Source organism: Melopsittacus undulatus, chromosome 6, assembly GCF_012275295.1.
Source record: "Melopsittacus undulatus isolate bMelUnd1 chromosome 6, bMelUnd1.mat.Z, whole genome shotgun sequence".
In the NCBI taxonomy this organism is placed as follows: Eukaryota; Metazoa; Chordata; class Aves; order Psittaciformes; family Psittaculidae; genus Melopsittacus; species Melopsittacus undulatus.
In genome coordinates, this window is record NC_047532.1 from 18617250 (window position 1) to 18644842 (window position 27593).

General features: G+C 56.2%; 2 protein-coding genes across 3 annotated transcripts; one reads left to right on the forward strand and one right to left on the reverse strand.

Annotated features, from left to right (window-relative positions):
- Positions 1-146: 146 nt before the first annotated feature.
- On the reverse strand, positions 147-6133 carry LURAP1 (leucine rich adaptor protein 1). The gene is made up of 2 exons (XM_034063655.1): positions 5913-6133; positions 147-2706 (listed from the first exon to the last, which is right to left on the reverse strand). Exons 1-2 carry the CDS (start codon positions 6111-6113, stop codon positions 2017-2019), a joined length of 891 nt encoding a protein of 296 aa, XP_033919546.1. The 5' UTR covers positions 6114-6133; the 3' UTR covers positions 147-2016.
- On the forward strand, positions 5197-21743 carry POMGNT1 (protein O-linked mannose N-acetylglucosaminyltransferase 1 (beta 1,2-)). 2 transcript variants are annotated; one of them, XM_005151098.3, is made up of 22 exons: positions 5197-5432; positions 7322-7510; positions 10406-10514; positions 10912-11027; positions 11307-11372; positions 11807-11920; positions 12546-12663; positions 12962-13060; positions 13553-13680; positions 14251-14321; positions 14611-14686; positions 16107-16190; positions 16323-16364; positions 16442-16500; positions 16617-16689; positions 16983-17111; positions 17433-17558; positions 17718-17782; positions 18164-18208; positions 18377-18512; positions 18995-19104; positions 19376-21743. In XM_005151098.3, the coding sequence occupies exons 2-22, from the start codon at positions 7400-7402 to the stop codon at positions 19476-19478; spliced, it is 1980 nt and encodes a 659-aa protein (XP_005151155.2). In that variant the 5' UTR covers positions 5197-5432; positions 7322-7399; the 3' UTR covers positions 19479-21743. The 2 variants fall into 2 exon arrangements, with proteins under 2 accessions (XP_005151155.2, XP_033919545.1); XM_034063654.1 differs by lacking the exon at positions 5197-5432 and adding an exon at positions 6295-6401.
- Positions 21744-27593: the final 5850 nt, after the last annotated feature.

A 27593-nucleotide genomic window follows, 5' to 3' on the forward strand; every position in this document is an offset into this window, starting at 1 on the left:
CACCAGTCTGATGTGAGAAGGGACAGATCCCTGGACACATGGTCTGGATTAAAGGACTGGGGTTAAACCTGCCAGCAGCTCCACAGCATCTCACTCTCCCCTTTCCCTACAACCCCCATAAGCTCAGCAATGCACTGACACTGTGGCCTGGGAGAAACGCTATCATTTATTAAGCCAGCTATATTTTGATGAGAATGATTTAACAGCGCTGGAGGACTTCCCCTGTCTCCCCCAGGGACCCTCAGCTGCTTCATGCCATGCAGGGCTAGAAGGGAAGCAGGGGACAGCCAGCCTTGGGGGACATGGTGGTTTAGCAGCAGTGGAGCTACACAGGGAGCCACAAGTTGCTTGTAAGCAATGGCAAGCCAAGCTGCTCCAGGGCAGGCAGGTGGGATGCTCACATAGGGCAACCTGGTCCCAGTTTGCTGGGATTCCCCCAAGTCCTCAGCAGGTGCCACCTCCTGGAATTGTAGGTGTTGTTCTGCACTCCATGTCCATCCAGGAAAGCCCTGAGGATCTGCAGGTGAAGGAAGGGTGCTCAGGGGCCTCAGTATGGAGTACAGTTTCCACTGAGGATGCTGCTTCAGAGGCATAAAGCTGAACTTGTCATGCACACAACCACCTTCCTAACCATGGCCAGCTCACATCTCACATCTAGGGAGAGTCACAGCCAGGTCTTCCCTTTCTCTTGGCTTCCCATTGACATCAGGAGGTGGTGTCCCCACTCCCACCATGCCAGTAAGGGAAGAACCAGGCTGTGACCCACACAAGCAGGGTAACAACAGCATCATGGTGAGAGCAAAGCCGTCACAGCACCGAGCACCCATGGCTTATCCACAGACGTGGAAGAGCCCCTCTCCTTGAAGCAGGATGCTCAGGTCCTTCCTGCATCATCTGGTGAAGGCAGCAGGCCTGCCCACGCTTTCATGCAGCTCCAGCTTCAAGCCATGCTCTACAAGCCAGCGAGGGGTGTGCTGGGGGATGTAGTGCGTGGACAGTAAAAGGCACAGGCAGAAGCCAAGGCTAAAAGAACAAAGAAGATGTCTTCAGGACACGGGCACTGCAAATCCACCCCAGCAGAGAAGCCCCATGTTTCTGGTTGCTGATATTGGGTAAAGACCTGCCACCATTCATCACATAGATGGAGAATCCCAGTCATCTCCCCCATCACACTGTGTCAGGGGGAAGCACTCTCTGAGCCTGAGCCCCACAGGCTCTGCCAGGCTGCCCATACACTTCCACATCCCGGGGTTTCTGCAGGACATGGTCCAATAGTGGAAGACAGTCCAGAAACAAACTGGGAGAACTGGATCTCCATCTCCCACTCAGCACATCTCTCTTCTCATGTAATCACATTGGGAAGTCTGCACCATCATCCTCCCTCCACAGGGTATGGATGAAGGCTTTCAAACCAGGCAGGGCTCCACTCACAGGAAAGAGGGGTTTAGCATCCCCCATGTGCTGAGGCCAAGCCCCAGGTGCCCCAGACCAACTCCACCCTGGATGGACACTGACCATGGAAATGAGCACATCCAACATGGATGACCTGTTGCTGGCCTTGCCCCACACCTCACACTGAGCATGCTGGTGCCACCACGGATGTGTGGGAGCATCTCCTGTCCTCTGGGCAGCTGGTTTACAGGAAGAGTCCCCAGTTTTTGCAGATAGAAGGCTGGGGATTAGAAGGGAGAGGTCCCACTGCACCAGGTTTTCCCACCAGCCCTTCCCTGCCATGAAGGACAACAGAGAAGTGACCAGCCACCTGCAAGCACCACCCCGGCGCAAAGGGTTTATGGGGACCCACCTCATCCCCCCTCTCCCATAAAGCTGCTGCAGGGCCAGCACCCCACCCCTTAGGGCTGCATCACCAAACACTGACAGGAGTTAGAGGAACAGCGCAGCACCACCAAGCCAGCCTGTCCTCCCTTCTCCAGCCAGCCCAGCTCTCCCCAGCAGAGACAAGTGAAGCAGAATGAGCAGTTGGGAGAGCTGGAGTGGTAAGGGCAAAGCCATGGGCTACAAGAACGTCACATCATCCTGAGACTGGAGCCAGCGCCAGTGGGCATCGTACTCCAAGTGCAGTTTGCTGTTGAGTTTGCAGTTCTCGAAGTCACCCTCGGCTTTCCAAGCCTTCCCATCCAGGTTCCCCTTCCCCAGCCTCTCCCCAGCCCCTGACGGCACTTTGGTGTCTCTGCCTGGTTCCACAGAGGAGAGCTGCTGGCCCAAATGCCCGTTGGCCACCTGGGGCTCCTTTGCAAACCGGTGATCCTGGGGCAGCCGGGGTGGGGAGACGTCCACGTGGGGCCACTCGTGTTCCGCTTTGCCCTTCTCTTGCTTTACCAGACCCCTCTCGGGGTCAATCCTGACCCAATCCTGCTCTGCCCTGACCAGGGCTCTGCCCGATGTGGATGCCACAGCGGTTTCGGCTGCGTTTTGGGAATACTCATCCATATCATCAGCCAACGTGTCCAGGTAGCTACCAACGGAGATGCTGTCCAGCGGGTCATTGGGGTCCTGCAGGCTGTCCCAGCTGCCCCGCCGCGAGGCTGCCTGGCTCTCCACCAGGCTGTACTGGCTGCTGGCCAGGCTGCTGCAGCGGCTGGTCAGCGTGCTCCGCTCCTCCAGCAGCCACTTCACCGCCTCGATGCCCTCGTTCACCACCACCAGCTGCTGCAGGATCTTCACATCGACTGCTCGCAAGTAGGCCTGGTAGGGAGACAGAAAACACGGGGGTTTGAGGGGACCAAGGTGAGCCCCAGTCCCAGCACAGCCTGGCAGAGGTGTCACTGTAGTGAGCTGCTTGATGAACAGCATGGCACTGCGAAACATCCCAGGGGACCCTGTCCAAGACTCAGGGATGCAACCATTGCAACCAATGACTTATGGTGCCTACCACCCCGCAGCCCCTTCAGGGAGGTAAACCCAGAGCACTTATGTCACTGTCTCCTTATGAGGACAGGAGGAAGCAAGGAACTGGAGGCACTGGGTGTAGGTCTGAGCCCAGAGCATCCCCCAAGCCCTAACGGACTGGTGGCAAGGCAAAGAAGACCAAGCAGGGGCATTGCTCTGAGCTGGGTTCTATTTGGACTCTCAGCACCTCCCCAGGCTGTTTTGGCTGGGGTCCCTTCATGTATTTACTTCCCCTTTTCTAGGGCCCGATCCAAGCCTGGTGACAACATGACAGGATCTGGAGCCTGAGATCCAAATCACTCCCGAAACAGAGGAGGATGGTGGAGTGGAATAGTCACTGCTGACCAGACCACTTCCCTCGCTGACTCCTGCCTCTCCAAACCTTTGCAAGGCTTCAGTTGCCGCAGAAACATCTGTTTTCCTGACGGAAAGCCCCGCGTGCCAAGACATTCCTGTCTGCGTGATACTGGCTGCCGAAAGCTACTGGATTTCCCCTACGCAGGACACAAATATTTTGCCAGGAAAGGGAATAAGATGGCAGTGGTGGGAGAGAAACCCAGTGCAGGACAGGTACCGGCAGCCTGGGAGCTGTGGATGCCCACAGATTGGTTCACAAGCACACTCTGTCCGCAGCACTAGCAAGCTGGGATGGAAATCAGAGTTGCCCCACAGGATCATTTCTAAGCACAGCACCCGGTCCCCAGCATCCGGTACCCTCAGAGCCACTCGCCTGCCCCCTGGTGACCCGCCAGTCTCTTGAGACCCCCCATCTCCGGTCCCACAGTGAGCGCAGCAACAAAAGCATCCGAGGAAGGAGCCTGGGAAAACTCCAGCCAGGATTCTAGCACGTGATGCCTCTCAGTCCAGAGGACACAAAAAAAGGGCAATGATTTGTAGAGACCCAACACAAATCCGCCATCCCCTCCCCGTGCTCCTCAAGCTGGATTTACATGAAAAATAGCAGCGATGTGCCCGGATTGGGGCAGGAGCCAGCACTGGAGTGCAGAAACTTCCTTTCTAGGCAAGCTATTTCAAAAACTGCCTACAATGGACTTTTCTGCACACACTGCTGAAGCATCTGGCCTTGGCAGGGAGAAGAGGCGGGAGGAGGAAGGCTGGGAACCCTGATGAGGGGGCTCCCTGGTTGCCTCTGCCTCGCTGCGACAGTGCTGTCAGAGATGCTGGGGAGCCACCCCAAAAGCAGAAGGTGGGAAAACACCCCCCCCCCTTCCATATGGTTTGCTGGAAAGAGTTGAGCATCGTTCTACTGGTACTTTAGGCCAGCCTGACCCCATCCTGTTGCACCCCAAGAAACCCCTCTCCAGCAAGGCAAGAATAATGTGGGAGAAGACCGAGGTCCAGCTGCTCTCTGTATGCCTCCAGATGTGGTGATGTGGCCCCACAGCACCAATCTTTTACCAAGGACAGCCATACAAGGGACCATCACATTCCTCCCAGGGGCGATCCTATTCCCCTCCCCAGCACGCAAGAAACCTGCAGGCACCTTCATCCCTAGGGATGAAACATCCTCCTCAGAGCAAGAGGCAAGTATGGGAATTTGCTGTCTTCCTCTCCCATCACCCACTCCCAGGGCAGCTTCTCCACAGACCACTGGGATTTGCTGGTCTCTGCTGCTGGGGAGGGGAGATCCTGGTTCTTTTTCATGCGGATGGGGAGATGGGGGAGCCCTGTATTGGGTTTTGGACACCCAGGTGCCATCCCAAAGCTGCTGACCCAGGTGTGAGGTGTCCTTGCTCCTTTCAGCCAGCAAGAGAAGCCAGGGCAGAGAAAGGAAAAGGCTTTCTGAGCCAAGGTTAATAACACACGGCCAAAACCAGGCCTTGCAGACGCAGGGCTGACCCTGCCTGCACCTGGGCAGGGCAAACACCACTACTGCTTCCTCCTCCTCTTCCTCCTCCTCCTCCTCTTAGCAACTCAGGGCCCACAGACCTTTCTCCTCCGGTCAGAGTGCAGCCTGGAAGCTGGCGTGGATGGGAGGATGAAAGAGAAGGGAGGATGAAAGCACCGATGGGGAATATGAAATATGGAATGGGGCAAAGCAGCGGTGCTCCGGGTGGCAGGCAGGGTTGCAGGCGTATTAAGGCGGTTTCCCTATGGAAACGATGCTCATTCCCACCCACCGGCCTGTGTGTGCACGCGTGGGAGAGTCCCTTCCCCCAGCAGCACTTGAACCCATTGCCCAATCTCGCCACGTTTCCCAGAGGCGCAGGCACCGCCGGTATTTGCTCCCTCCACAGAAAGAGGGAGGCGAGAAAGCTGCCATCGACACTCCCACGATCCCAGGGAAAGGCGGCCACAGGAGCACAACCCTTTACGAGGCACCAGGGAAGCCCCAGCAGGAAGCGAACACCTAGAAAGCTCCCAGCCATGCTTGTGCCTTGTCACTCAGGGGGTGACACCCGTGGGGGTGGGGGGACCGGCCACCATGCCCTTGGCGAAGGTCCCTGCCTTAAATCCTGATCCCTGGGACACTCCGATCCCCACTGGAGCCAGCGCCTGCGGTGAGGAGGGCGGGGGGGGGGCAGGACGGCGGTGAATGAAGGGGTCCGTGAGACCCCAAGTGGGGGGATGCTGTGTAGATCGGGAAGCACAGAAAGACGGGGTGAAGGACTCTTAATACACAGAGGAAAAGAAGGGACACCCCAAAATGCGGGCAGAGCGCGGGGCACTATTAGCGGGCTGTTAGGGGGGACATGGCAAGCAGTTACCCAGAGGGGATGCAGCTATCCGGAGATGGGAAGGATGGAATTACCCCGGGCGCGGGGGCACTTACGGGGAGGTGGCAGGCAGTTACCGGGGGATGGAGGGAGGGGAAGAGGGGCAGTTATCAGGGGGGTGGGCAGGCAGGTACCGAGGGGCCCAGTTACCGAGGAGCAACGCTCGGGCACAGCGGGCAGCTGTGGGGGGAAGACACGCACCTCCCCAGGGGTGCGCAGTGACGGGGGGGCCGGCAGGCAGTGCCCCGGTGCCGCAGCACTCACCATGTCGAGGCGGAGCGCCCGGAGGCGTTCTGCGAGCGGCAGGCGGGCTCCGCGGGCCGGGCCGGGCGGCGCTGGGGCCGGGGCTGGGGCCGGGGCTGTGTCTGCCCGCAGCCCCCGCAGCAGCCCTGCCGGCGGCCGCCGCCCCACCTTGGTGACCAGGTCCCGCAGGTCTGCGGGCAGCGCCTCCCCGCCGCTCTCCATGCGCACAGGGCGGCGGCGGCCGCGCTGTCACCCGGACCGAGCCGCGGCCACGCCCCGCCGCGCAGGCCACGCCCCCCGCCGCGCAGGTCACGCCCCCCGCCTCCACCTGCCCCGCACCAGCGAGGTCCGCCGGGTAGTGCAGAGCGGCGCGGAGGGGCGGGGCTAGCGCTGGCCACGCCCCCTTTCGTCCCCCGCGGCGGCTTTGCGGCGCCGGAAGCGTTCGGGGTTCGCGGCGCGGCGGCACCGCTGGGTCGGGCCCGGCCCGGCCTCGGCCTCCCCGCTTGGACCGTGAGTAGCGGGCCCGAGCCCCCCGGCTCCGCGCATGGGCCCTTCCTTGTCGCTGCTCCCCTTGGGCCTTCGGCCCCCGGCTCTCCCCTCTGGGGCCCCTTCGCCACGCTGCCCCCGCTGCCCTGGGTCCCCTCCACTCCGGGTGCTTGGGCCGCTCTGCGGTACCCGCCCGGTATCGCCGGGTCCCGGCGTTCTTCCCCTGAGGGTGCCCCAGTTCTCCGTTCACCTCCGGGCGGCTGCTGGGGGCTCCCACCGTGCCTGGCTCCGCTATTGGGGTCTGTGCTTCAGCCAGGGCCCTGGCTCTGCCGGGCCTCAGCATCCCCCCCCCCCCAGACCCAGCAGGTTGCTCGCAGCACGGAGCCTGGACCTAGGCACGGCCTCTCTGCCCCAGGGGTGCTGTGATCCCCAGTGGGATTATGGCCCAGCTCTGGCTCCATGTCTAGGCTGTCGGAAGCACCATAGCAAGGATGGTGTTGCTTCATAGCCACCGTGTTGCAAGTGGGGAGGATGCTTCTCCTCCCCGGGGACCGTGCAGGTAGATATGGCCAGTGATGACACTGTGATGCCTGGTGGTGTGGGGTCTCACCAGCTCCTGCCTCTTGGCCACCTTTCCAGAGTGTGGGAGTGGTCCCCCTGCACTGCAGTGGCCTCTGTAAGGCGGCCTGGAGTGGAAATCCTCACTGACCCATGGGTTCAAGGGCTTCCCATCACCCTGCTTGCAGTCCTCCAGCAGAGCCTGGCCTCGTGGATTGCTCCTTGCAGAGTTGGGGGTGCCTGAAGGTGGGGAGACTCCATGGGGCTTTTGCTTGTGGCATGTGAGTGCCATTCATGGTCACTGCTTGTGCCAGGCCCTGTCTTTGCTGGGGAGAGGGTTTGAAAGCACTCACCTCCCTCACTGTGCTCCCATCCCATCCTGACAGGTAGCTCCGATGAACATGAGAGTGGAGCAGCACACATCCTGACCCCTGCCCCACACGGCTGTGCCAGCCCCTGTGACTATGGATGAGTGGAAACCCAACCCCGCCACCAAGCCCCACAAGAAGCGGAGCTGGTATCTTGCCTGGAAGTACAAGCTGATGAACCAGCGCACGCTGCGGAAGCTGTGCCAGGTGAGTCACCCACAGGCCTGCAGTAGATTAGGAAGGATAATCTGCAGGATTTGTGATCTTATGGAGATGTTGTGTGGATGGGAGTGGGTCTGCTGGCAGTCTGGGTGACCTAACGTGCTAGGGAGACATAACTTGTCCCCCAAAATGTTACTTCCAGTGATTTTTATGCTCATGCGTGGAAGGATCTGACGTTTCTAGCAGCAACTTCCAGTTGGAAATGGACCTGTTGGGTGGCTGTGGCATGAAATATAATTATCCAGGTGTCCTTGGGAAGCTTTCAGGTAGAAACTTGACTGAATGCTCCCTTTTCTGTTTCTAGACCCATCCCAAGTGCTGTAGGGCTCAGCCTGCGTTGGGAAACCATCCTTGCCCCATTTAGTTTGCAAATCAAGCCTGGTATAAGACACAGCAGGTGGACAGAGAAAATAGGGCTGAGTAACAGGATCTCATGCCCCAGAGGCAGCTGGCGTCTGGGAAAGCTGCAGGCTTGGTTGCTTGTGCTATAAAACTGCTAATCCTCAGCATTCCAGGGGGTGTCTGGGGATGTAAGGACAGGAAGGGTTTGGCCCCACAGAGTGAGCTGCAGAAAAGAGGCTGCTCCTGGGATGAGCAGAGCTTATGAGACCTGACAGTTGGTCGATGTGAGAGGAAGGAGGGAAGGGTTTTGTGTGTGCCTTGGGGGCATGAAGGCTCATGAGAGCTCCCTCAGGAACAAGAGACACTCCGGTGTCCCCTGGAGTGCTCAGGGATTGGGAACAGGCCAGGTCATTCAGGCAGGCATTACTGGGGGCAGTGTGCTGGAGCCTGTCTGCTGTCACCTCTCTCCTTTGTGTCACTGCTGTGGCTTAAAACACATGAAAACTGGGCTTAAAATACGTAAACCAGAGTTGCAGGTATGAGGCAGCCAGGTCTATAGCATCTGGGCCTCTATCAGCAGCTCTGATCGAGCCAGGCTTGCTAGACTCAGCTGTTGGTCTTCCTTAGTGCTTGGTCACCAGGCCTGCTGCCCCATGTCTCCAGTGCTGGAGGCAGGTTGGTAAGGTGGCCTTGCTGCTGGCCACCAGGAGCAGTCTCCCCCTCATTGTGAGCCCAAGGTTCTATTCTTGCCTATTTAAAAGCTTTCTGTGCACAGATCCCAAAGATGCTCATACTCCTGAGTCAACAACAGATCAACAAGCCAAAATGCTGTAGTGACAGTTATATTCTCATGTGTCTTATTGCTGGTTTTCCATCTTCCTCTTCCTCAGTTACTTCTTGAACCCATTTGGCTGCTTGACAGAGGTAGTAGCTGGCCAGGTAGGACAGGGATCCTGTTAGTGCCTCTCAGCAAGGGCAGGCCTGTGTGTGCTCTCAACCCCATACCACACCTCAGAGAATCGAGGATCCTAGAGCTGAAAGAGGCATAGATTTTCAAGCAGTAAGCTGTTGGGGGCTGAGGGGCAAGGGAAGAGTCTCAAAATCACCCATGACCTGCCAGGCGCCCAGGCTATGAGCAGCCTCCACCAGCCTCTCCTGTCTTCTTCCTTTTAGCTGTGAACTCCATGCTGAGTCTTGGGGTGCTGCAGGGAGATGCTCAAAGCTCAGAGTAGCATCCTGAGCTTGAAACTGGAAACCATCTGATGGCTAGGCCAAGGGGCCAGAGTTTTGGGCCATGAATGAATCTGTCAGCAGCACATAGCAGTCAGACTTGGGTCTCTGTGGTGACTGCTGTGAGCTGGATGGACCCTCCTGGCCTGGAGCCTGGTGGAGCCCTGCAGCAGTGTTAGCACTGGATGTAATAGCTGCTCAGGGTTTTGTATCTTAAATCCAATGGCAGAGCTTCCCCTTGCAGCATGACTGTCCAGAGCAGCTTTTGAGCTCTGGGCTGGAACTGTTCCTCAGGACTTTGTCCCTGTGTGAAGCCCCATGGCCACCACATGCTGCTGTCAGGTTTTCACTTGGGCCTTCGGTCACAAACCTCCCTAAAGTAGACACATTGCTTCAGCTGAGGTCTTATCTTTCAGTCCTGCATCCCAGACCAGCACTGCAGCTTTAAGCTCACACCTCCAGGTGGATTATTCCCCAACATGGGGTGTTTGTGGTCCAAGTCTTCCTGTGTGGCTCTGTCTCAGAAAAGGCCCCTTTAGCGTAGAGTAGTTTCTGCTTTATGCTGGGTCCAAATACCAGGAAAAAGACTGAAATTGAGCAAGAGAGGAGCAAGGTGCATTCAAGTACAGGTGCTTCTCCATCCTCTTGGTCTGGAAGCAACAAGGCCATGGAGAATGGTGATGCTTAGGGGGATCCTGTGGACTGCTCCATAGCTCCTGGACCTTCCTGTCGCCCTCTGTGTTGGCATCCATGCAGGTTGCCTTGAAGATTGCTGCAGACAGTAAGGCTGGGGGCTCTTTTATGCAGCCTGTGGCAGTGTGTTTTCCTCAAGTCAGACCTCAGCTTCTTCCCTTTGCCTTGCTTTCGTCGCACAGCATCTGTCCCTGTGAATACATCCTCTGGTTGCAGAGGGAGAGATGAGAGTAGTGATGCTGCAAGAGAGGCAGAAGTTAAGGTTCCTGTAGGAGCTGCAGTTCTGAATTGCATGCACAGACCCCCAACCCTGATGCAATATTTTGATGGGAATCTGCTCATAGATCTGGAAGCAGGGATTTGTTGGAAGTGGGTTAATTCTCATGTATCAAGAAGTCGATGCTCTCCAGCTGATAAAAGTGTTTCAATGTAAAACTTGGTCATCACCTGTATTTCCTTCTCTTTGCCTCTCCCTGGAAGAAAACAGGGGAAATAACAGATAATGATGATCCCTTCCAAGAGCTCTTGGGGTGCCCTGCAGCCTCTGCCAAGGAGCTGGGTTGCATTTGGGATTGTTACTTACAAGCTGCTAACACAGAGTGTCCTGCATTGCAGACAGGTGCTGTCCTCTTCCTGCTTGTGACTGTAATTGTGAACATCAAGCTGATCTTGGACACCAGGAGGGCTGCTTATGAGGAGGAAGAGGAGTCTGCGCAGGACTATGGTGAGGGGCAGCATCTTGCTTTTCTTTGAAACCAAGAAAACTGGAAGGAGGGAAGTAATTTCTTCAAGTCAGGGCAAACTTTTTGACCAGCTGCAGCATAAAAGGCAGGCCTGTGCATGTAGTTTTAACAAAAATTAATAGAAAAAGTTGTTCCTATTCTGCCTACTCAAAGCTTCAGCACATTTGGCTGCAGATATCTATGTGGGGATAGCTGGGGCCAGACCTGTTGCCATTTTGTATTTCCCTTAAATGCTGTCCTTGTGCATTCTTACCTGTAGTTTATTGAGCTGGGATACCTGGTGGGCATGACCTTCCGGAGGCTTGTGTGTGCTAGCACCAAGCATGAGCAAACTTGAGGTGCCTTGGCTGATGGAGACTGTGCATTTACCCTCTGCAGATGATGAGATGCTGAATGTGGAGGTCCCTAGGCACCCTGTCAGCAACAAGAAGGTCTTGGATGTTGAGGTGTATTCCAGCAGGTCAAAGGTCTATGTGGCTGTGGATGGGACAACGGTGAGTTGTAGGTGCTGGCTGGTTGGTTGACCAGAGGGTGGGTATTGCTGAATGAGTGAAGCCTCAAGTGGTAGGTGGTGAGAGCACTTTAGTGGTGGCCAAGACAGGACTCTTGAGGTGCTGCCCTGTGTTGCCTTCTGCTCTGGCATCCATCACTGCCATCAGCAAAGACAGAATGTCACAGCAGAGAGAATTGCTTCTTGTCTGGAAGCTCTGCTGTGGTGAATGGGCAGGGAATAAGAGGTCTTGGAATAGTTCTTATCACTTCTCCACTTGCAGGTCCTGGAAGATGAGGCTCGGGAGCAGGGGAGAGGGATTCACGTCATCGTCTTAAATCAGGCTACGGTAAAGCATCCCTGTGTGTCTGCATTTGTTTGTATTACTGGGCACTGTTTGTCCTTGCTCTTTAACTGCTGGGTGCAGGAGGCAAAGGGCAGCCAGAAGAGAAGCTCCCAAATGCTTGTCTTCACTTGCCAGAGCAGGACACAGTCATCCAAATAGTCCCTGCAGTGTTTCTCTTGTGCGTCTCTGGCTGTCCTTGGGTAGCAGGCAGGAGAGGAGTTGTGAGGTTGTATAGTGCTGTCCTATGGACCTCATTGCACTTCACGTGTGTGTGAAGCTCCAAGAGCTGAGCTTGCCTGGGGACTAAATTCTTGGCATACCAGAAAAGTAACTCACTGTGTTACTTAGGAACTGAGGCTTCCAGGACGGATTTCCAGAACATTGCATGTGCTGCCCATATACCATTTACAATGCATCTGACGTTTGAATACCAACAGGGTCATGTGATGGCCAAGAGGGTCTTTGACACCTATTCTCCCCATGAAGATGAAGCCATGGTACTCTTCCTTAACATGGTTGCCCGGGGCCGGATCCTGATCTTCACCATTAAGGTATGTGGCCTTAGTGTCAAAAGAAGTCATCTTGACTCAGGGCACCCTAAAGCCTATCTGGGCAGTTGTCTCCTGAATGTCATCAGGCATTCCCAGGGCTAAATGTCACATCCTCACTGGGCTGTGCCTCCCTGGCTGGATCACCTCCTATGTCCTCTTGCTCCCCCTTGCTACTGCAGGTATTGCTGTGTGCCCAACAGGGCAAGAGAGCAAAAAGCTGTTGTGTGAGAGCCTGCAGCAATAAACAAAGGTTAGATGGAGAATGGACATGAGGAAGTAAAAGGATACGGTGGAGCCCTTCTGGATCTAGATGGCTGTGTGAGCAGTACTGTGCTGCTTCAGGGTTTCAGGTTTAGCTGTGTGAAGTGTTGCTGAACAAATGGCTCTGCTTGAGAACAATGTGGTCTCGAGGAAGCAGAAGTCTGCAACTACTCTGACCTCCCTGTAGGTCATGATGAAGCCACGGTTAGGTTTAGTGGCACAGAGACTTTAGCGACCTGCTGTTGAAGGTTTGTAGTTGAACGGGTTCAAGGGTAAGAGTGAGCTCTGTACCTCTTTAGTATTCATAGGAGACTTGTCTGCATCAGGAGCTAGGCCTCAGCTGCAGGGCTGTGTTTTGTTCCAGGATGAAGGCTCCTTTCACCTCAAGGACACAGCCAAGAATGTCCTGAAAAGCCTGGGGAGCCAAGTTGCACCATTCCTGAGCTGGAGAGATATGTGGACATTTGTCGGGAAGAAGGGAGGTGAGTCTTGCACAGACTGGAAGAGTGTACATGGCTCCTTATGGTGGGAGAAGCCAGATGAAGACAAACCCAGCCCATCCCCAACATGCTGTAAGAGCAGGGAGCAAGTCAGAGAGTGGCAACTCTGTTCCTGGGGCTGAGGGTGAAGAAGGAGACAGAGCATGTCCCTTCAGCAGCTCACCACAGGCCAATGGGAAAAGGTGCCAAGCTGCCACCCTGAGCTACAGCCCTTGTTCTTGCCCTGACACAGCGGGGATGGGCTCTTGCAGACAGTCCTAACCCTGTGTCCCTGCTCCAGGGGAAGTATATGGGGAGAAGCACGCCAAGTCACCTGCCCTATCAACGTGGGGTGACCCTGTACTGCTGAAGACAGAAGTTCATCTGACATCTGTGGAAGGTAGGAAGCAAGACCTGCTCCATGGTGCCAGGTCTCTGGGAGATGCCTGCCTGCTGCTCTTGATGGTTTTGAGTCGAAGCTGTGGGTCTGTTAGCAAGATCCCAGGATGGATGTAAGGGTGTTTGAGATGGGGATGGTAATTTTTAAAATGATGCCAGCTTCCCTTCTTCAGGCTTCCATGGCTGTTCCAGGCACGGTTGTTGAGAAAGGTGAGGATGGGGAAGCAGAGACATGGTCTGGCTGTTTGTCACCTCTTCAGACCAGGCCTGGTCCAGTCTTTTCTGACTGTTGGCCTTGAACAGGGCCCATTGCTGCTCAGAGAGGCTGTATGATGGGGAAAGCTTCTGGATGGCTCCTGGGGTTATAACTGGCATCTGCATGACCAAGCAACAGGTGTTGCTTAGGGAGAGCTATGCATGTGGCAGTGCAGCCTGGAGAACACAAGGTGAGGTCATGGGGATGAGCAGTCTGTTTTCTCTTTGATGCTTCTAGATGCTGAGTGCCATTGGCCTGACACAGAGTTGAACCGCCGCAGGAAGAGGTTCTGCAGCAAAGTAGAAGGTTATGGCAGTGTCTGCAGCTGCAAAGACCCCACACCCATTGAGTTCAACCCTGATCCTGTGAGTGCAGGGGCAGAGTATTCAGGGAGGGCGGGGATGGACCAGGTGTATTTGCAGCTCAGTTGCAGAGCCCTGTCCTTAAATACCAGCTAAATGGTGCAAACTGAGCCTGGGCAAGCCCTTAGCACTAGCAAAGGTGAGATTAATACAAAATACATGTGGTTAGGTCATGCTGGGGAAGGGGAGTTTGCTTGCCCTATGTCTGTTCTGAGCTCCCAGGGCACCATGGCTCTAGGGACATCAGTGTAGGCAGGAGAGCCTGTACATTTGGAGATGCAGCAGCTGTTACAGCCTTTGGACTGTCCTTGGCACAGTGATGAGGGGTTTGGACAAAGGTCTCCAGGTGGATGCAGGCTGGGATTTAGGAGCTGAGTCTGAGATGGGGTGAGGGAGGGAAGCTGGCAGGATCTCCAGCAGTGCTAAGTGGAATCCTGGTTGGTTGGTGTGGTCCTGAGCCAAGGGGTAGGACTGTGCTGATCCCTACCCCATGAATCCTGCTCTCAGTGGCATAGGATCATTTAGGTTGGCCTGACCTTCCCAGCCCCACTCACGCACATTGTTCTCTTCCAGCTCAAAGACAATAAAGTCTTTGATGTGCCTGTAGCTGTTATTGCAGGGAACCGCCCCAACTACCTGTACAGGTAAGCACTTCTGGGGACACAGCTTCTCTGCTCTGTGCCACCAGGCATGGCCCAGGCTCTCCTCTTTGTCCTGCTGGCCGGATCCAGCCTCCTCCCAGAATTGCGTGGGGAGACCTGTTTGAACAGCTCCCAGAGTTCTTTGCCTTGGGAAAGGGAAGAGCCCTGGGGTAATAGGTCTTGTTTCCTAATCATGCATATTTCCCCTATCCCAAAGGAGCCATTATCCTCTGCAGAATGGCCTGGGCCCACTAGGACTGTGTTGTGCTCAGGCCCCTTGATCTCTCCCTAGGATGCTGCGCTCCTTGCTGTCGGCTCAGGGAGTCAATCCGCAGATGATCACAGTCTTCATTGATGGGTACTATGAGGTGAGAGCACTCTCAGAAGTCCTGTAGCCAGGTCCTTGGTCCCACAGCTGGGAGTTATGTGGTGCTGGCCCAGTCTTCAGTGGGTGGCAAGCAATGAGCCCCTTCACCCTTCCTGCTGCTGTGGGTCACACAGCTCCTCACACACTCCTGCACAGTCAGCTTAGCCAAATCCTGAGTGTGGATAAAGCTGCCTTGGCCTTTTCCAAAGCCCAGGATTGACATTCCTATGTCAGAAATTGGCTGGTTTACAGGAATGAGGTGGTCTTGCTGGGTTCTTCCCATCCCCTTGATGAGTATCACCAGCCTTTTGAGCAGGTCTGGTATAACACCTTGTGTCCAGCTCCCTCTCATGAAGTGGAGGAAACCAGTCCAGCCATGCCTGCCCAGCTCCACTCAGTAAGAGGTGAGGAGACCCAAACCAGTCTGCTTTCATAAGGGTCATGGAAGCTGAAGCCAGGTAAAGGAGAACTGGCCCTTTAGAGAGCAATGACCTTCCTGTCAGCTCAATCTTATAAAGCCCTGGAGGATCCCACTGCAGTCTGGTGCTCTGGCAATGGGATGTGCTCTGGGACAGGCATGTGGGACCTTAGTAGGTCTCAAGAGTTTGCTAGCCCTCATCTCTGCAGCAGCCCATGAGGTATTGTCTGGTTGCCTTGTGATGGAGATGGGGAAAGGGAACAGGCTTGTTCCCTTGCAGGCCTCTCCCACCACTGCCAGGCTGTGGGGCTGGGGGAGCTGTCTTGTTTATGCAGGCTCTTGCTGCAGCACATCAGAGTGGTTAAAGATAGCAGCATCCATTGCCATGGCAACTGGAGCAGCATCCCTTGGCTACGAGGGGGCAGCCATGCTGCCATGGTGGAGACCAGGGAAAGGCTGGTGCAATGGGAGATCCTTCTGTTGTGGCTAGGAGGTGGGGTGGACAATAAGGGGATGGAGAAGGCATTGATGAAGTCTTGGGGTAGAGATGTCAGCCCAAATGTGATTACTTCTAACCCCAGTGCAGATAGGTCTCTTTCTTGGCAACTGTGAGAGAAGATGAAGTTGGTTGTGGTCTTGACATAAAGCAGCTAGAATGTGATTCTGCCTATACCCGTTTTCTTTCTGCGTTGTCAGTGGGAGGCTAGGGATTTTGGGGCCTCAGATATTCTTGGATACAACTTTGGGTTTGCAGACTATCAGGGCTAACAGAAACTTTCAGCAGTACTTAGGGATTAAGGGCCAAGAGAGTTGGGTGAGTTCCTTGTTGTGGGGTCAAGAGCACAGCTTCATTTTAAGCCTCACTTATGCCCAGGAGGGACAGCCACATGCAGGGCATCCCACAGGCATATTCTTCTTGTCCCAGGGAGCTGACACAGGCACAGGGTGGGGAGGATGTATCCAGACCCACACGTCTGATGAGCTTTGTACCTTCCCATTGCAGGAGCCGATGGATGTTGTGGAGCTGTTTGGCCTCTCCGGAATCCAGCACACTCCCATCAGCATTAAAAATGCCAGAGTTTCTCAGGTGAGAGACCTTTCCCAGACCCTGGAAGAGTTATTTCTTGTGACCTGGGATAGCATTTGAGGGAGGCTGGTTTACCCCTGCATCAGTGTCAGGCTGATGGTAACCTGGGCAACAATCTGTCTTTTCTTATAGCACTACAAAGCCAGTCTGACTGCAACCTTCAACCTGTTCCCGGTGAGTGAGACCTCTGGCCTGACTAGCTGCTCTGTCCTGCTCCTCTCCATCCTTCTCATGTTCTCCTTGCCCTACAGGATGCTAAATTTGCTGTGGTTCTGGAGGAAGACCTTGACATTTCTGTTGACTTCTTCAGGTAAAGCTGTGGGTCCCTGTTTGGGTAGGGCATTTCCTACAAGCTCTCTGGCTGCTCAGGAGAAGCCAGATTCCTGCCATGCTGTTTGACCAGGGGCTGCGTAACTTTTCCCTCAGCTTTCTGAGCCAGTCCATACACCTTCTGGAGGAGGATGAGAGCCTGTACTGCATCTCGGCTTGGAATGACCAGGTGGGTCAGGGAAGGATGGTGGAGCAGGGACACCTCTGCCTTGTGTTGTTCCCATGTCAGACTGGGGTCCAAGCTCCAATTGAAACCAGGGTGTCCCCCCACTATCATCCTAAGTGGGTCTGTCTCTCCAGCCCTGGGCTGTTCAGAAGTGCCCCTGCAAATCGTCTTCTCCTAGCCTTCCCAGTGGCTGTCCCCTGCTCCCCATGCTGAGAGCCTCAATGGAACAAGATGCCTCCTTTTCTGGTAGGGTAGAGGTGTGTTCAGGGTGTTGAACGCTTCCCATAACATCACAGGGGTATGAGCACACAGCTGAGGACCCCTCGCTCCTGTACCGTGTGGAGACCATGCCAGGCTTGGGCTGGGTGCTCCGGAAGAGCCTGTACAAGGACGAGCTGGAGCCAAAGTGGCCAACCCCTGAGAAGGTGAGTACCTTAGAGGGATCCTCTCATATGCATCCCCATCTCTGCTCATCCTCAGTCTCTGATCATCATCCACATCCTGTGGGTACAGCTCTTGGAAGGCCCCTGGCTCTCCCTGAGCTTCTGCTGGGAAGGATGCCCAAGCAGAATGGATCTGAGAAAGACAACTTGAGGACCACATAACCAGACACAGACCTGGCTGGAACAGCCCAGGCAGGCTGGAACCAAAGGGGCTAGAGCTGGTGTGGGCAGCTAGAGAGGTCCCTGGATGGCCACACTACCAAGTTATGTCCCCAAGCTTGAGTGGCAGTTTTTCCTCCCCAGCTCTGGGATTGGGACATGTGGATGAGGATGCCTGAGCAGCGGAAGGGCCGGGAGTGCATCATCCCCGACATCTCCCGCTCCTACCACTTTGGCATCGTGGGGCTCAACATGAACGGCTACTTCCATGTGAGTGACCTCCCTCAGCCCCCAAGCCTTATCCTGGTGCTGAGCTCTGACTTGGTCACCTTTCCAGGTAGCAGGGATGCTTGGGGTGACCTCCAAGTACTGCTGACTCCTGACTGAAGCCCGTTTTCCTTCCTTACCTCCCCTTTCTCTTCCTCCCAGGAAGCCTATTTCAAGAAGCACAAGTTCAACACAGTTCCAAATGTCCAGCTTAAGAATGTGGAGAGGTGAGTGCTGGTCAGAATGAGATCTGGATGAAACAGTTGCTTGATCTGACCCTTGTCCCCTTGTGCTGGGAATGTGTCCCTTCCTTCTGGAAGAACAGCCATAACCTCCAGGCCCAGCACACTGACCTCCACTGGGGAACCTTTGCAATGGTTTTTGTGAGCTCAGGTTCAGCTTTGGTGTGCTCCTGATGGATATGTTGAAGGGTCGTGTTTTTGCTGCCGCATCCTCTAGGATGCATGGCAGTCCTTGCTCTCCATTTGTTGGTTTCAACCTGCCTTTTAGTGTTACACTGGGTCAGTCTTAAATCTGGATCTTCTTGGGATATTCTGTGCTTATCAAACTGACTGCCCTTACCTTTATGTTCTCTCCTCCTCCAACAGCTTGAGGAAGGATGCCTATGAGACCGAAATTCATCGGCTCCTGGGGTATGTGCCTGCAGGAAGGTTTGGAGACACTGGGTAAACCAACTAGGACAGAAGAAAGAGGGGAGGTGGCCCTGGCAGCCCCAGCTGCTGCTTGCCTGTCTGAAGTACTCTGCAGTGGGGATAGGGAGGAGGTGGGATACCTTCTCACTCCCTGTTCTGTTTCTGCAGTGAGGCTGAGGTCTTGGACCACAGCAAGAACCCCTGTGAGGACTCCTTTGTGCCCGACACTGAGGGCAGGGTCTATGTCATGTTCATCAAGATGGAGCAGGAAGCAGATTTCACCACCTGGACTCAGCTTGCCAAGGTGAGCCCCTTGATATGGCCTATCCAAACCCCTGCATTGGTCTTGGCATCACTGGGAAACATCTGGCTGTTGGTTTGGGGTTTGCCCATGGAACAGGTGCAGCTCAGCAAACAAATTCTTGCTGTCAGTGGGTGATGCTGAAGCTCTTGGTGTTTACAGAAGGCACTGGGTCATCCAGGGCAGATGCTTGTCTCAGTGGAGAAGACTTATGACCTCCCTGTGTGTGATAGCAGCTGGTCTGGTAGTTCCTGTCACTTTCCTAGAAGTAATGATCAAACCCCATGTCCTAAGGAAAGGATGGGAGCAGATCCCCCCTTTCCTGCTACTGATGGTGGCTCATGGGGTACTGTCCTGTGCCACCCCAATTAAGGGGGTCATCCCTCCCTGCTGTGTCTCAATGAGGGTGAGGGTAGTGGCTTTTCCCTGGCCCTGGTGCCTGTCGCCAGGCCCTGACGCCTCTTCCTCCCTCCCCACCATCCCAGTGCCTCCACATCTGGGACCTGGACGTCCGTGGGAACCACAAGGGGCTGTGGCGGCTCTTCCGCAAGAAGAACCACTTCCTCGTGGTGGGGGTCCCTGCCTCCCCCTACTCGTGAGTATCAGGGCATGGCACCCTGGGTAATGTCCCCATCCTCATGGCTCTGTCCCCTGTCCAGTGCACTGTATCATCCACTGCTGCCCCAGCCCAATCCTGGGGCATACCACCCTCCTTAACCAGTGTGGTGGGAGGGGATGGGATACATGCCCAGGGCTGAAAGATGCTCCAGTGGGAAGATCATGCCAGGAAGCAGTGCTATTGGGAGCTGGGATCCTGAGGGGGACCAGCACTCCTGCCCGCTCCCATCCAGCCTTCTCACCTGCAGGTCCAAGAAGCCCTCATCTGTGACACCAATCTACATGGAGCCCCCCGCCAAGGAGGAGGGGGCAGTGGCAGTGCCAGCAGTTGCTGCAGCAGAGCAGACGTGAGACTGGCAGCGGGGAAGTGAAGGGGACCAGGGGAAGCCAGAGACCCCCATGGTGCAGAGTCAGAGGCAGTTCTCAGAGACTGATGGCTGGACACACGCTCCCATTTCAGGCTGCAAAATGAGATCTTGGGTTCCCTCCAGCCCCCTGTTGTGGTCTCCCCACTCTCCCTCGCAGGGGATGGGGATTCCTCCCTGTAGATACGCCACCTCCCATCCCAGGAACTTCCTTTTTTTAACACGGACTACTAACGCTGCTCCCTGTGCCCCCTCGCTGGGCAGGGCTGGAGGAAGGAGATGCTCAATTGCAGACTGGAGGGGGCCTCAAGAAATGCCTCAGCTTCCCCTTTTGGTCCTCAAGTCCTGAGAAGGCAGCATGCTCATGTGCAAGTGCTGCAGCGTATCAGCTGGGTGCTATTTATTAACTCTTGCCTGGCTGGTTCTGTGCCCAGAGGTGAAGAGGAGATCTTCCAGCATCTCTTCTGTCTGCTGCACGATGGATGCACCTTGAAGACTGTGTGCTGGGTTGGGCATCTCCCTGCACACTGAGTTTAGCTGTTAGGCTGCAGCAGCTGGTGCAGCCCAGCTTGTGGCAAAAGGGAAATGCTGAAGAGGAGCTGAATTTACTGTGGGAATGAAGGGGACGGTCCATACCCAGCACGAGGAGCTGTCAGGTGCCCCTTTCCTTGCTCTGCAGTTCAGGGAGCTGGAGGTGGCTGTAGATGGAAGTGGACCAGGCTCTGTGCTGCGGCTCAGACTGTCCTCACCCACCATCTCTGGGGGGAGCAGCCCTGTCCCCCGACTTGTGGGAGAGGGGGTGAAAGTGCCTTGGAGAGTGAGATGTGAGCAGACACAGTCGCACCCTCTCCTTTGGATGGAGAGATGCTCCTTGATGGTCCTTCCCTGTGGTACTGTGCCCTGTCTCTCCCTGTTCCCTGGCCAGGTAGCCCCATCTTTTGCTGAAAGCAGAGGGGGTTTCTTCTGAATCCCCGTCCTTATCTTGGTACGTTGAGGTGAGCCAGAATGGGCAACCTGGCTCTCTTGCTGTGGTACACCCCTCATGCAGAGGGAGGGGGTCCCTGTTCCCCCTCCTGTGCCTTAGGAAGGACCCCAGAGCCCCCTCCCATCCCCAGCCACTCGGTACTAATGTCTGTCCCCTGCTAGGGACAGCCCTGGTCCTCTTGCTCAGTACAGCTGTCTTATCCATGCAGCAAGAGACCTCTGCCTGGTCCCCCAGCACTGGGCAGGGATGCTACGCTCTGGCTTGCCCTTGGGAGGAGGATTTGCTGCTCAGCCCTTTCCCTGTGGTCATGGGGGCTCTTCCCCTTCATTTTCTCACTGTGAACTGGGCATCGGGATCTACACTACACTAACTTATTTATTTATTGCTTGTGGGAAGGGGAGGATAGCAGGAAAGCAGCATGGAGAGCTGGCAGCCCCCAGCCTGCACAGGGGCAGTCACAGGAGGTCTATCTCTTGTCCCCAGCTTCATCCTCTGTTCCCTTCCTTCCTCCATTGCCCAGCATAGGGATGAGTAGTTGTGAACCCAGGAAATCTGCTTCTGTGTGGCCAAAAATGAGCCCTGTGTGAACACAGCACAGGTCGAGTGTGACCCAGCAGCAGGGATGGATGCAGGAAGGGAACAGGAGGGTGCAGGGTGGCATCTTGAGACTGTGATACTGGGCTCAACCCTGTCCTCTGCCAATACCAGCACTGCCCTTGGCTGGGGCTCTGCTCTGGCAGCATGGGTAGAGCAGGTCCTTTCAGCACGACAGGAAAGGGACAGGCTTCTTCCCAGGGAAAGCAGCTTGCTCCCCATACCCTGCTTTGGGAAGACTTCTACAGCTCTCCACCATGATGCCCTTTCCTCAGCATCTCTGTTCCCAAGGCCCAGTTTCCCTCCTTCCTGAAACTAAATGCACCCCTTTTCCCTTCTCTGGCAGGGCTCAGGCTTGCCTTCCTCTTAGCTCCTCCTGGAGCTGGGAAGAGTGGTCCCATGGATAGGGAATGGGTAAACCCAAGCTCCCCTGCAGCAGCCAGGGGCTGGGGCTCCCTTCTCAGCAACAGCAGGAGTTGACTGGTGGGTTTCAAGATTCCCATTCTCCACCCACTACAATGGGCTCTCTGGTGCTGTTCTCCATCCTTCCCTGTTCTCCCAGTAAGGCTCTGGTGTGGTGGCTGCGGTGGGGCTGGGAGTGTGGGCATCCCGGGACTTGCTGCTTTCGGAATTGAATTATTTTTTCAGGAGTAAACATTGCAAAGCTGTTGAGCCTCGTGTGTTCCATACCTGCCCTGTGCATGCCCCAGGGCGCAGCTCCCTGTCCTCTGCTGTCACCTGGGCTACTGGTGGCCCAGGGCTGTGCCAGCAGAGGTCCTCCAAGACGTGCTGTGCTGGATCGGAGCAGTTGGCTGGCACAGGTTTGTGAGCTGTTTCCTCCTTGGCCTTTATCACTTCTATCTCAGGCCAGCTGCCTGAGGAGCTGCTTGGCACAACCAGCCCCTGTGCTGCCCCAGCACGTCCAAATGCTGTCCCCTGAGAGTCTTGTGGCCCTTGGCTCCAGGTGCAAACCCTGGCACTTGAACCCCACCATCCAGCAAGCTGAGCCCCACGGGGCCGAGCTGCATTTCTGGCCTCTGGTGTGTTTGGATTTCTTTCCATTGAGAGAAATAGTTTTGCAGTAAGAACGCCCTGCCCTAGGGCACAGCAGAAGGAAGGGATGTCACAGCTGGAAGGGACAGGGCCCTTGCCATCAGAGCCACAAGTGGAGCTGAGACCTGACAATTCAGGTCATGCCACAGCAGGGCCAGCCCCCTGCCCTGCTCCTGAGCTGTTCAACCCTACCTGGTTGTGGCCAAAGATGGCAAAGGCTGCAGGAGGGCCCTCCAGCACAGCTGCCTCTGTAGGGCAGCAGCTTTGCTCCTCCCCATGGTATAGGTACAGGCACGGGTGAAGTGAAACCAAGCGAGGAGTAGGCTTGGTCCTGCCATGAGAACAAAGCCTTGGCACCCTCTGGATCAGCGCTGTGTGGGTGACTTTTGCAGGCAGCCCAGGAGATCACCCCCGACTTCTGTCTCTGTGGGGCAGGGAGCCCTGGGAGGGCTGGGGTGCACTCACTTCTGGGGCAGAGCCTACAGGACCCAAACAAAACCACAATGGAAGAGCGTCAGCCACCAGCACGGACCAGCCACAGCCTGCATCCCAGACCGGCTGCCTCCTGCTCCCTGCAGCCAGGCTGGGCTTCTTCCTAAGCTGACACCACCACCCTGGGACCAGGCACAGCTTTTAAGGGGAGCATCCCATTGCCAGAGCCTTTCTGCCCAGCCCTAGGAGCTTTGCTTGGCACTGCCAAGTGGATCTCACCTCCTGGGACCATCCACATCCACCTCTTGCTGAGGCAAGACCCTGTGGCACTGAGCCCCTGCCGGGGTGCTGTGACTGATGCCTATGGGTGATGTGGGCTGAGGTTTGAGACCCACCACTTCATGTCCACCTCCAGGAGCCAGTATTTACAGTAGTTTCTTCCCAAAATAGGGTGATGATGCTAAAAGCAGGTTAACCCCTTGAAGGGGAATGCCTGTGGCAGGCTGATGGAGAGCAGCACATCACCCCTGGGTGGTGATGGTGCAGATTCCTTGCCTGAAGGGGCTTAGTCCTGGGCAACTTGTTAGAGGAGTCAGGGCCCTCCTCATCCTGCCTTTTCTCAGGGTCCTGCTCCCTTCCCAGCTCAGCCCACTGGTGCTGGAGCATACCCGGCAGTCCAGGAGCTGCCTGGACAGCTATCCCATCATCTGCCCTCTCTGGGAAGACCAACCTGCCATCTCCCATGGTGGCATGGTTTAAGCTTTGCCCCATGTGGCACCAGCTTGAGCACAAGCTCCCTAAGCTGTGGGTTCCCAGGTCTCCCTTGCCCCCCGCAGCCCGGCCTCCTGGCTTTGTGCAGCCGTACAAAAGAGAACCTGTCCGGGCTGCTCCGCTTCCCGGGAACTGGCTGATAATTAAACAAAGGCAAAATAGCCTTGGCACGAAACTTGACCTTTCCGGAGCTCGGGGGAGGAGGGGAATTTTGCATTAATTCTGGCTGTGGTGATTTTTATGCATTATGCTTTTCCAGTGGGGATCTCTGTGCTGGAGGGGCAGGGAGTGCCTAACCCCGATGATGGGTCTGTGATGTGGGAGGCAAAGTCCATGCTGGCTCTTCCCATGGCACATCCATCCCTCCATGCCCCATAGAGGAAGGGAAGCACCATCCAGCCACTGTCCTCCAGGATAACAGCCAAGGTCCGGTGGGATGGAGGGATCCCAGTGCTTAGGGTGTGCTGGCCCTGTCCCCATCACTGTGCGGGAGGAGGCAGTGATGCTGTGCCCAGATCAGCTCCATCGGGCTCAAGGTGCTGATCCCCAGGCAGCACCTTCTGCATTATAAAGAGCCCTGTAACACCAAGGTGCCCAAGGGGCTCTGCCTGGCTTCTCCCCTTGATCCTGGCTGTGCCCAGCCCATCCCTGTCCCCATCCTGTGCCCACACCAAACAAAGCCCAGCGGCAAATTAATCTTCAACTGGGTCCCTGTGATGGTTATTGCGCTGTGTCCTGCTTGGCACCACGTTAATGATTAACCCCTCACGTTCAATGTCAGCTCCTGCCTGCTGCTTCCAAAGAGCCCTTCTGACACCTCCTCTGGTACCCCAACAAATAACCGGGACACGGAGCTGCCCGGAAAGCATCCTTGGGGCCGGGTGGACACCCAGGATGGTTTCTCTCAGGAGGAGGAGGAGAAGGGAAGGCAGTGCTGGGGAAAGGGTGCAGTGCCTCCCTTCTTCCCCCAGGCCAGCCCATGGCCTTCGAGGATGTCCTCTCCTGCCGGATTAGGGAACGTCATGGCCAGGTTGTTATGGTGGGTGGGGGAAAATCCCACACAGCAGGCACTCCTCGGGCAGCTCGTGATGAATGAGTTGGCTTTTGCTCCCCATTCACACCCTTTATCAGCACAAGCCCAAAGAGCTGTGATTCCTCCTTCCTCTCATGATAACCCTGTCCCCCCACCAACACCAATTCCCAGGAGGGAGAGGGCAGCTCCTGTCCTAAATCACAGCGTTTGCCCATTGTGCCCTGGAACAGGCAACACTGGTGGCAAACACACCCTGTAAGTCCCCTGAGGCTTTGGCTTGTGCATGGCACCCATGGTGGCAGAGCAATGGGTGCCCAGGCACCCCATGGGACTGCTGGGGGAAGAAAGGCAGCTCTTCACATATCTGCCTTCCCTGTAGAGCTCCAGCTCCTCATTTTCTCCACCCTGTGCCCATGGGGATGCTGCCCTGCAGGAAGCTGATGGGGGATCTGGATTCACCCAGCCTCCAGCACACACATCAGCCCCTTCCTTACTGCTTCCGAGGGAGCAGCTTGCCCTTGAGCCATCCCACTCTCCAAGCAGGTGGAAATTCCCCACGTGGGCTCCTAAAAGATGCTGTTTCCAGGAGAGGGATGTTCCAAGGCTGCTGCAGGGTGGGCGATACGGTGGCATTGGGCTGGTCCCCATCACATGTGGACTCATGGGGCGGCAGCAGACCGGGTGAGGCCGGAGATGCCACACTATTCCAGTGGGTCTGGGGTCTGCATGCACCCATTTCCCTACACAAAGCAAATCCCAGATCACAAGGACCAATGCTGAGACAACCCTAAGTGTGACCCCATCTCTGCTCCCAGCCACCCCACACACAATCGGGTCTCTCCACACCATCCTCATCACCTCCTCAGCCAAGATAGGGCAAACCCCACCCAAGAGAAGGGCTCAGCCACCCTTCCCTTCACTCCCACCAGCTCACCCCATCCCAAAGGATTTCTGGCCAGTCTGGTTGTGACCCTCACGGGTCTATTGCCCATGGTGGAATGGGGCAAGACACAACCCACAGACTGGGGTGCACAAGGAGGTGTGTGGAAGCAGCCCAGGCTCTGGCAGGAGGCAGGGTGCTGCTGGCGTGGCTGCAGTCCCCATACAGGGAGACTTTACCTTCCTGCTGTCCTGTGTTACAGGTGGAAAAGAGTAACCCCCATCCCAGCACACACACCCGGCACTCCAGGCCCAAGGACACCTTCCGGGGGAGGCAATAAGGAAGTTTGTGTTTGCTGCCATGTGCCCCTGGGAACTGTTTGGCCTCGGTCTCCAATGGCACAATGATCAGCTTTTTGGGGTGCCAGTCTGGGGGATCAGGCAATCTAAGGGTTATAAGGTGCAGAGATGCCTGGTGGCACCCACTTGGGGTGGTGGGCTGGGGTGCATCCTGGGGCTGGTGTGGGGCCAGCTGGAATGGGGGTTCTCTGTAGATCTCCACAGCTCTGGAGGTGCTTGGGCAGTGGGAAGCAGAGGGAAGTGGCACACTGGAAGCACAGGGGAGGCTGCACCATCTGACCCCACTTGGCAGGGTTACCCCCCACTGCTGCCCTTTGGGCTGCCAGGGGAGCTGAGAGCCGGGAAGAGTGATGGCGAGGAATTGCATCCGGGAGGAGAAACTGGTCTTTCAGGTTTCCCTAGCAGGTGGAGGGGAGGAACCAAGCTTGTGGTTGCAGCCAGTGCCACAGAAACTGCCTGCCCTGAGCGGGGAAACCCCATGGCCAGGAAGAGGTGTGAAGCCGGGAGCCTCCAACCATCCGGGAATCATCCCAATCCCACTGCACCCTGCTGGGGTGATGGCACAGGGTGGTTGCCAGGACCCCACTTGGCAAGGCAGCCCCATACAGGAGCAGAGAGGGACGGGCCCAGGCCAGATGTGCCCAGCGGTGCCTGTCTCAGTGACAACAGCTCCTGGCCACCACAACCAGGAAAGGCTTTGGGCAGCACGGGGCTCCTGTGTACCCAGAGAGGGAAAAGAGGATTAAAGGGCTTGACGTCACCCATGAGGTCACTGTTTATGGTCAGAACCAGGTTCTTCAAGTGTCCAATGAGGAGGGAAAGGAAGATAAAGCCGTTTTATAGCAGTTTCCCCACGCATCTCACCATGGGGCAGGGCCAGAACCCATGTCCCCAGGGCTGAGTCACCCTGGGGTGGGGAGCAGGCACCCACGCCTGTCCCGCTGCCACCCCGCTGCCCCCGACAGGGTGCTGTATGGTGCCACCGAGGTGCTGGCCCCTGAGGAACCGCAGCTGTGCCCCGGTGCAGCCCCGTACCCGGTGCAGGAGCTGATAAGGGGGTGCTGGAGCAAGGCAGTGCGCGGGGGGAATGTTTGCACACTGGGCTCCTGCCCCACAGCCTATCGCCTCGTCCTTACCTGCCACCACCCCACAGTGCTCTGCTCCATAGAGGGGAGGTGCAGAACCTCATGGCAGAAAGGGGGTGAAGCAGAGCAGCCACCCCAAACCACCTCGTGTTTGAAATGAGCAAGTTCCTAGAAAGGGACTCTTCATAAGGGACTGTAGTGATAGGACAAGGGGCAACGGGTTCAAACTTAAACAGGGGAGGTTTAGGTTGGATATAAGGAAGAAATTCTTTACTGTGAAGGTGGTGAGGTACTGGAATGGGCTGTCCAAGGAGGTTGTGAATGCTCCATTCCTGGCAGGGTTCAAGGCCAGGTTGAACAGAGCCTTGGGTGATATGGTTTAGTGTGAGTTGTCCCTGCCCATGGCAGGGGGGTTGGAACTGGATGATCTTAAGGTCCTTTCCAACCCAAACCATTCTGTGATTCTATGAAATGGGGAAACTGAGGCATGGCAAGGGGATGCTCAAGGTCGGGTGATGCTAAAGGCAACAAGGGAGTGACGCTGGGGAAGAGGGTGGCTGGAAACCCACCCATCACCCCCCATAGAAGGACTGTGTGTGCATCCCAGTGGGACAATGCTGGGGGATGGAGCTGCTCAGAGATGGAGCGGGGGGGGGGGGGCTACCACCCCGGTTGGTGCTCCTGGGGACACGGACTCCAGGCCAAACCCCCCCACTATCCAGGCCTGCCTTTCAAGCCAGGCTGTTGCCCAGTCCCTAAACCCACGTCGCTGAGCAAGCAGCGGCTGTTGCGGAGGGCAGGGCTGTTTTGCAAGGCTCATGGTAGCCCCCGCCGCTCCCGGCTGTTGTGCAAACACGGGGCTGATGGTTTCCAAGCACCGGAGCAGGTGAGGAGGCTGCGGGCAGCGCT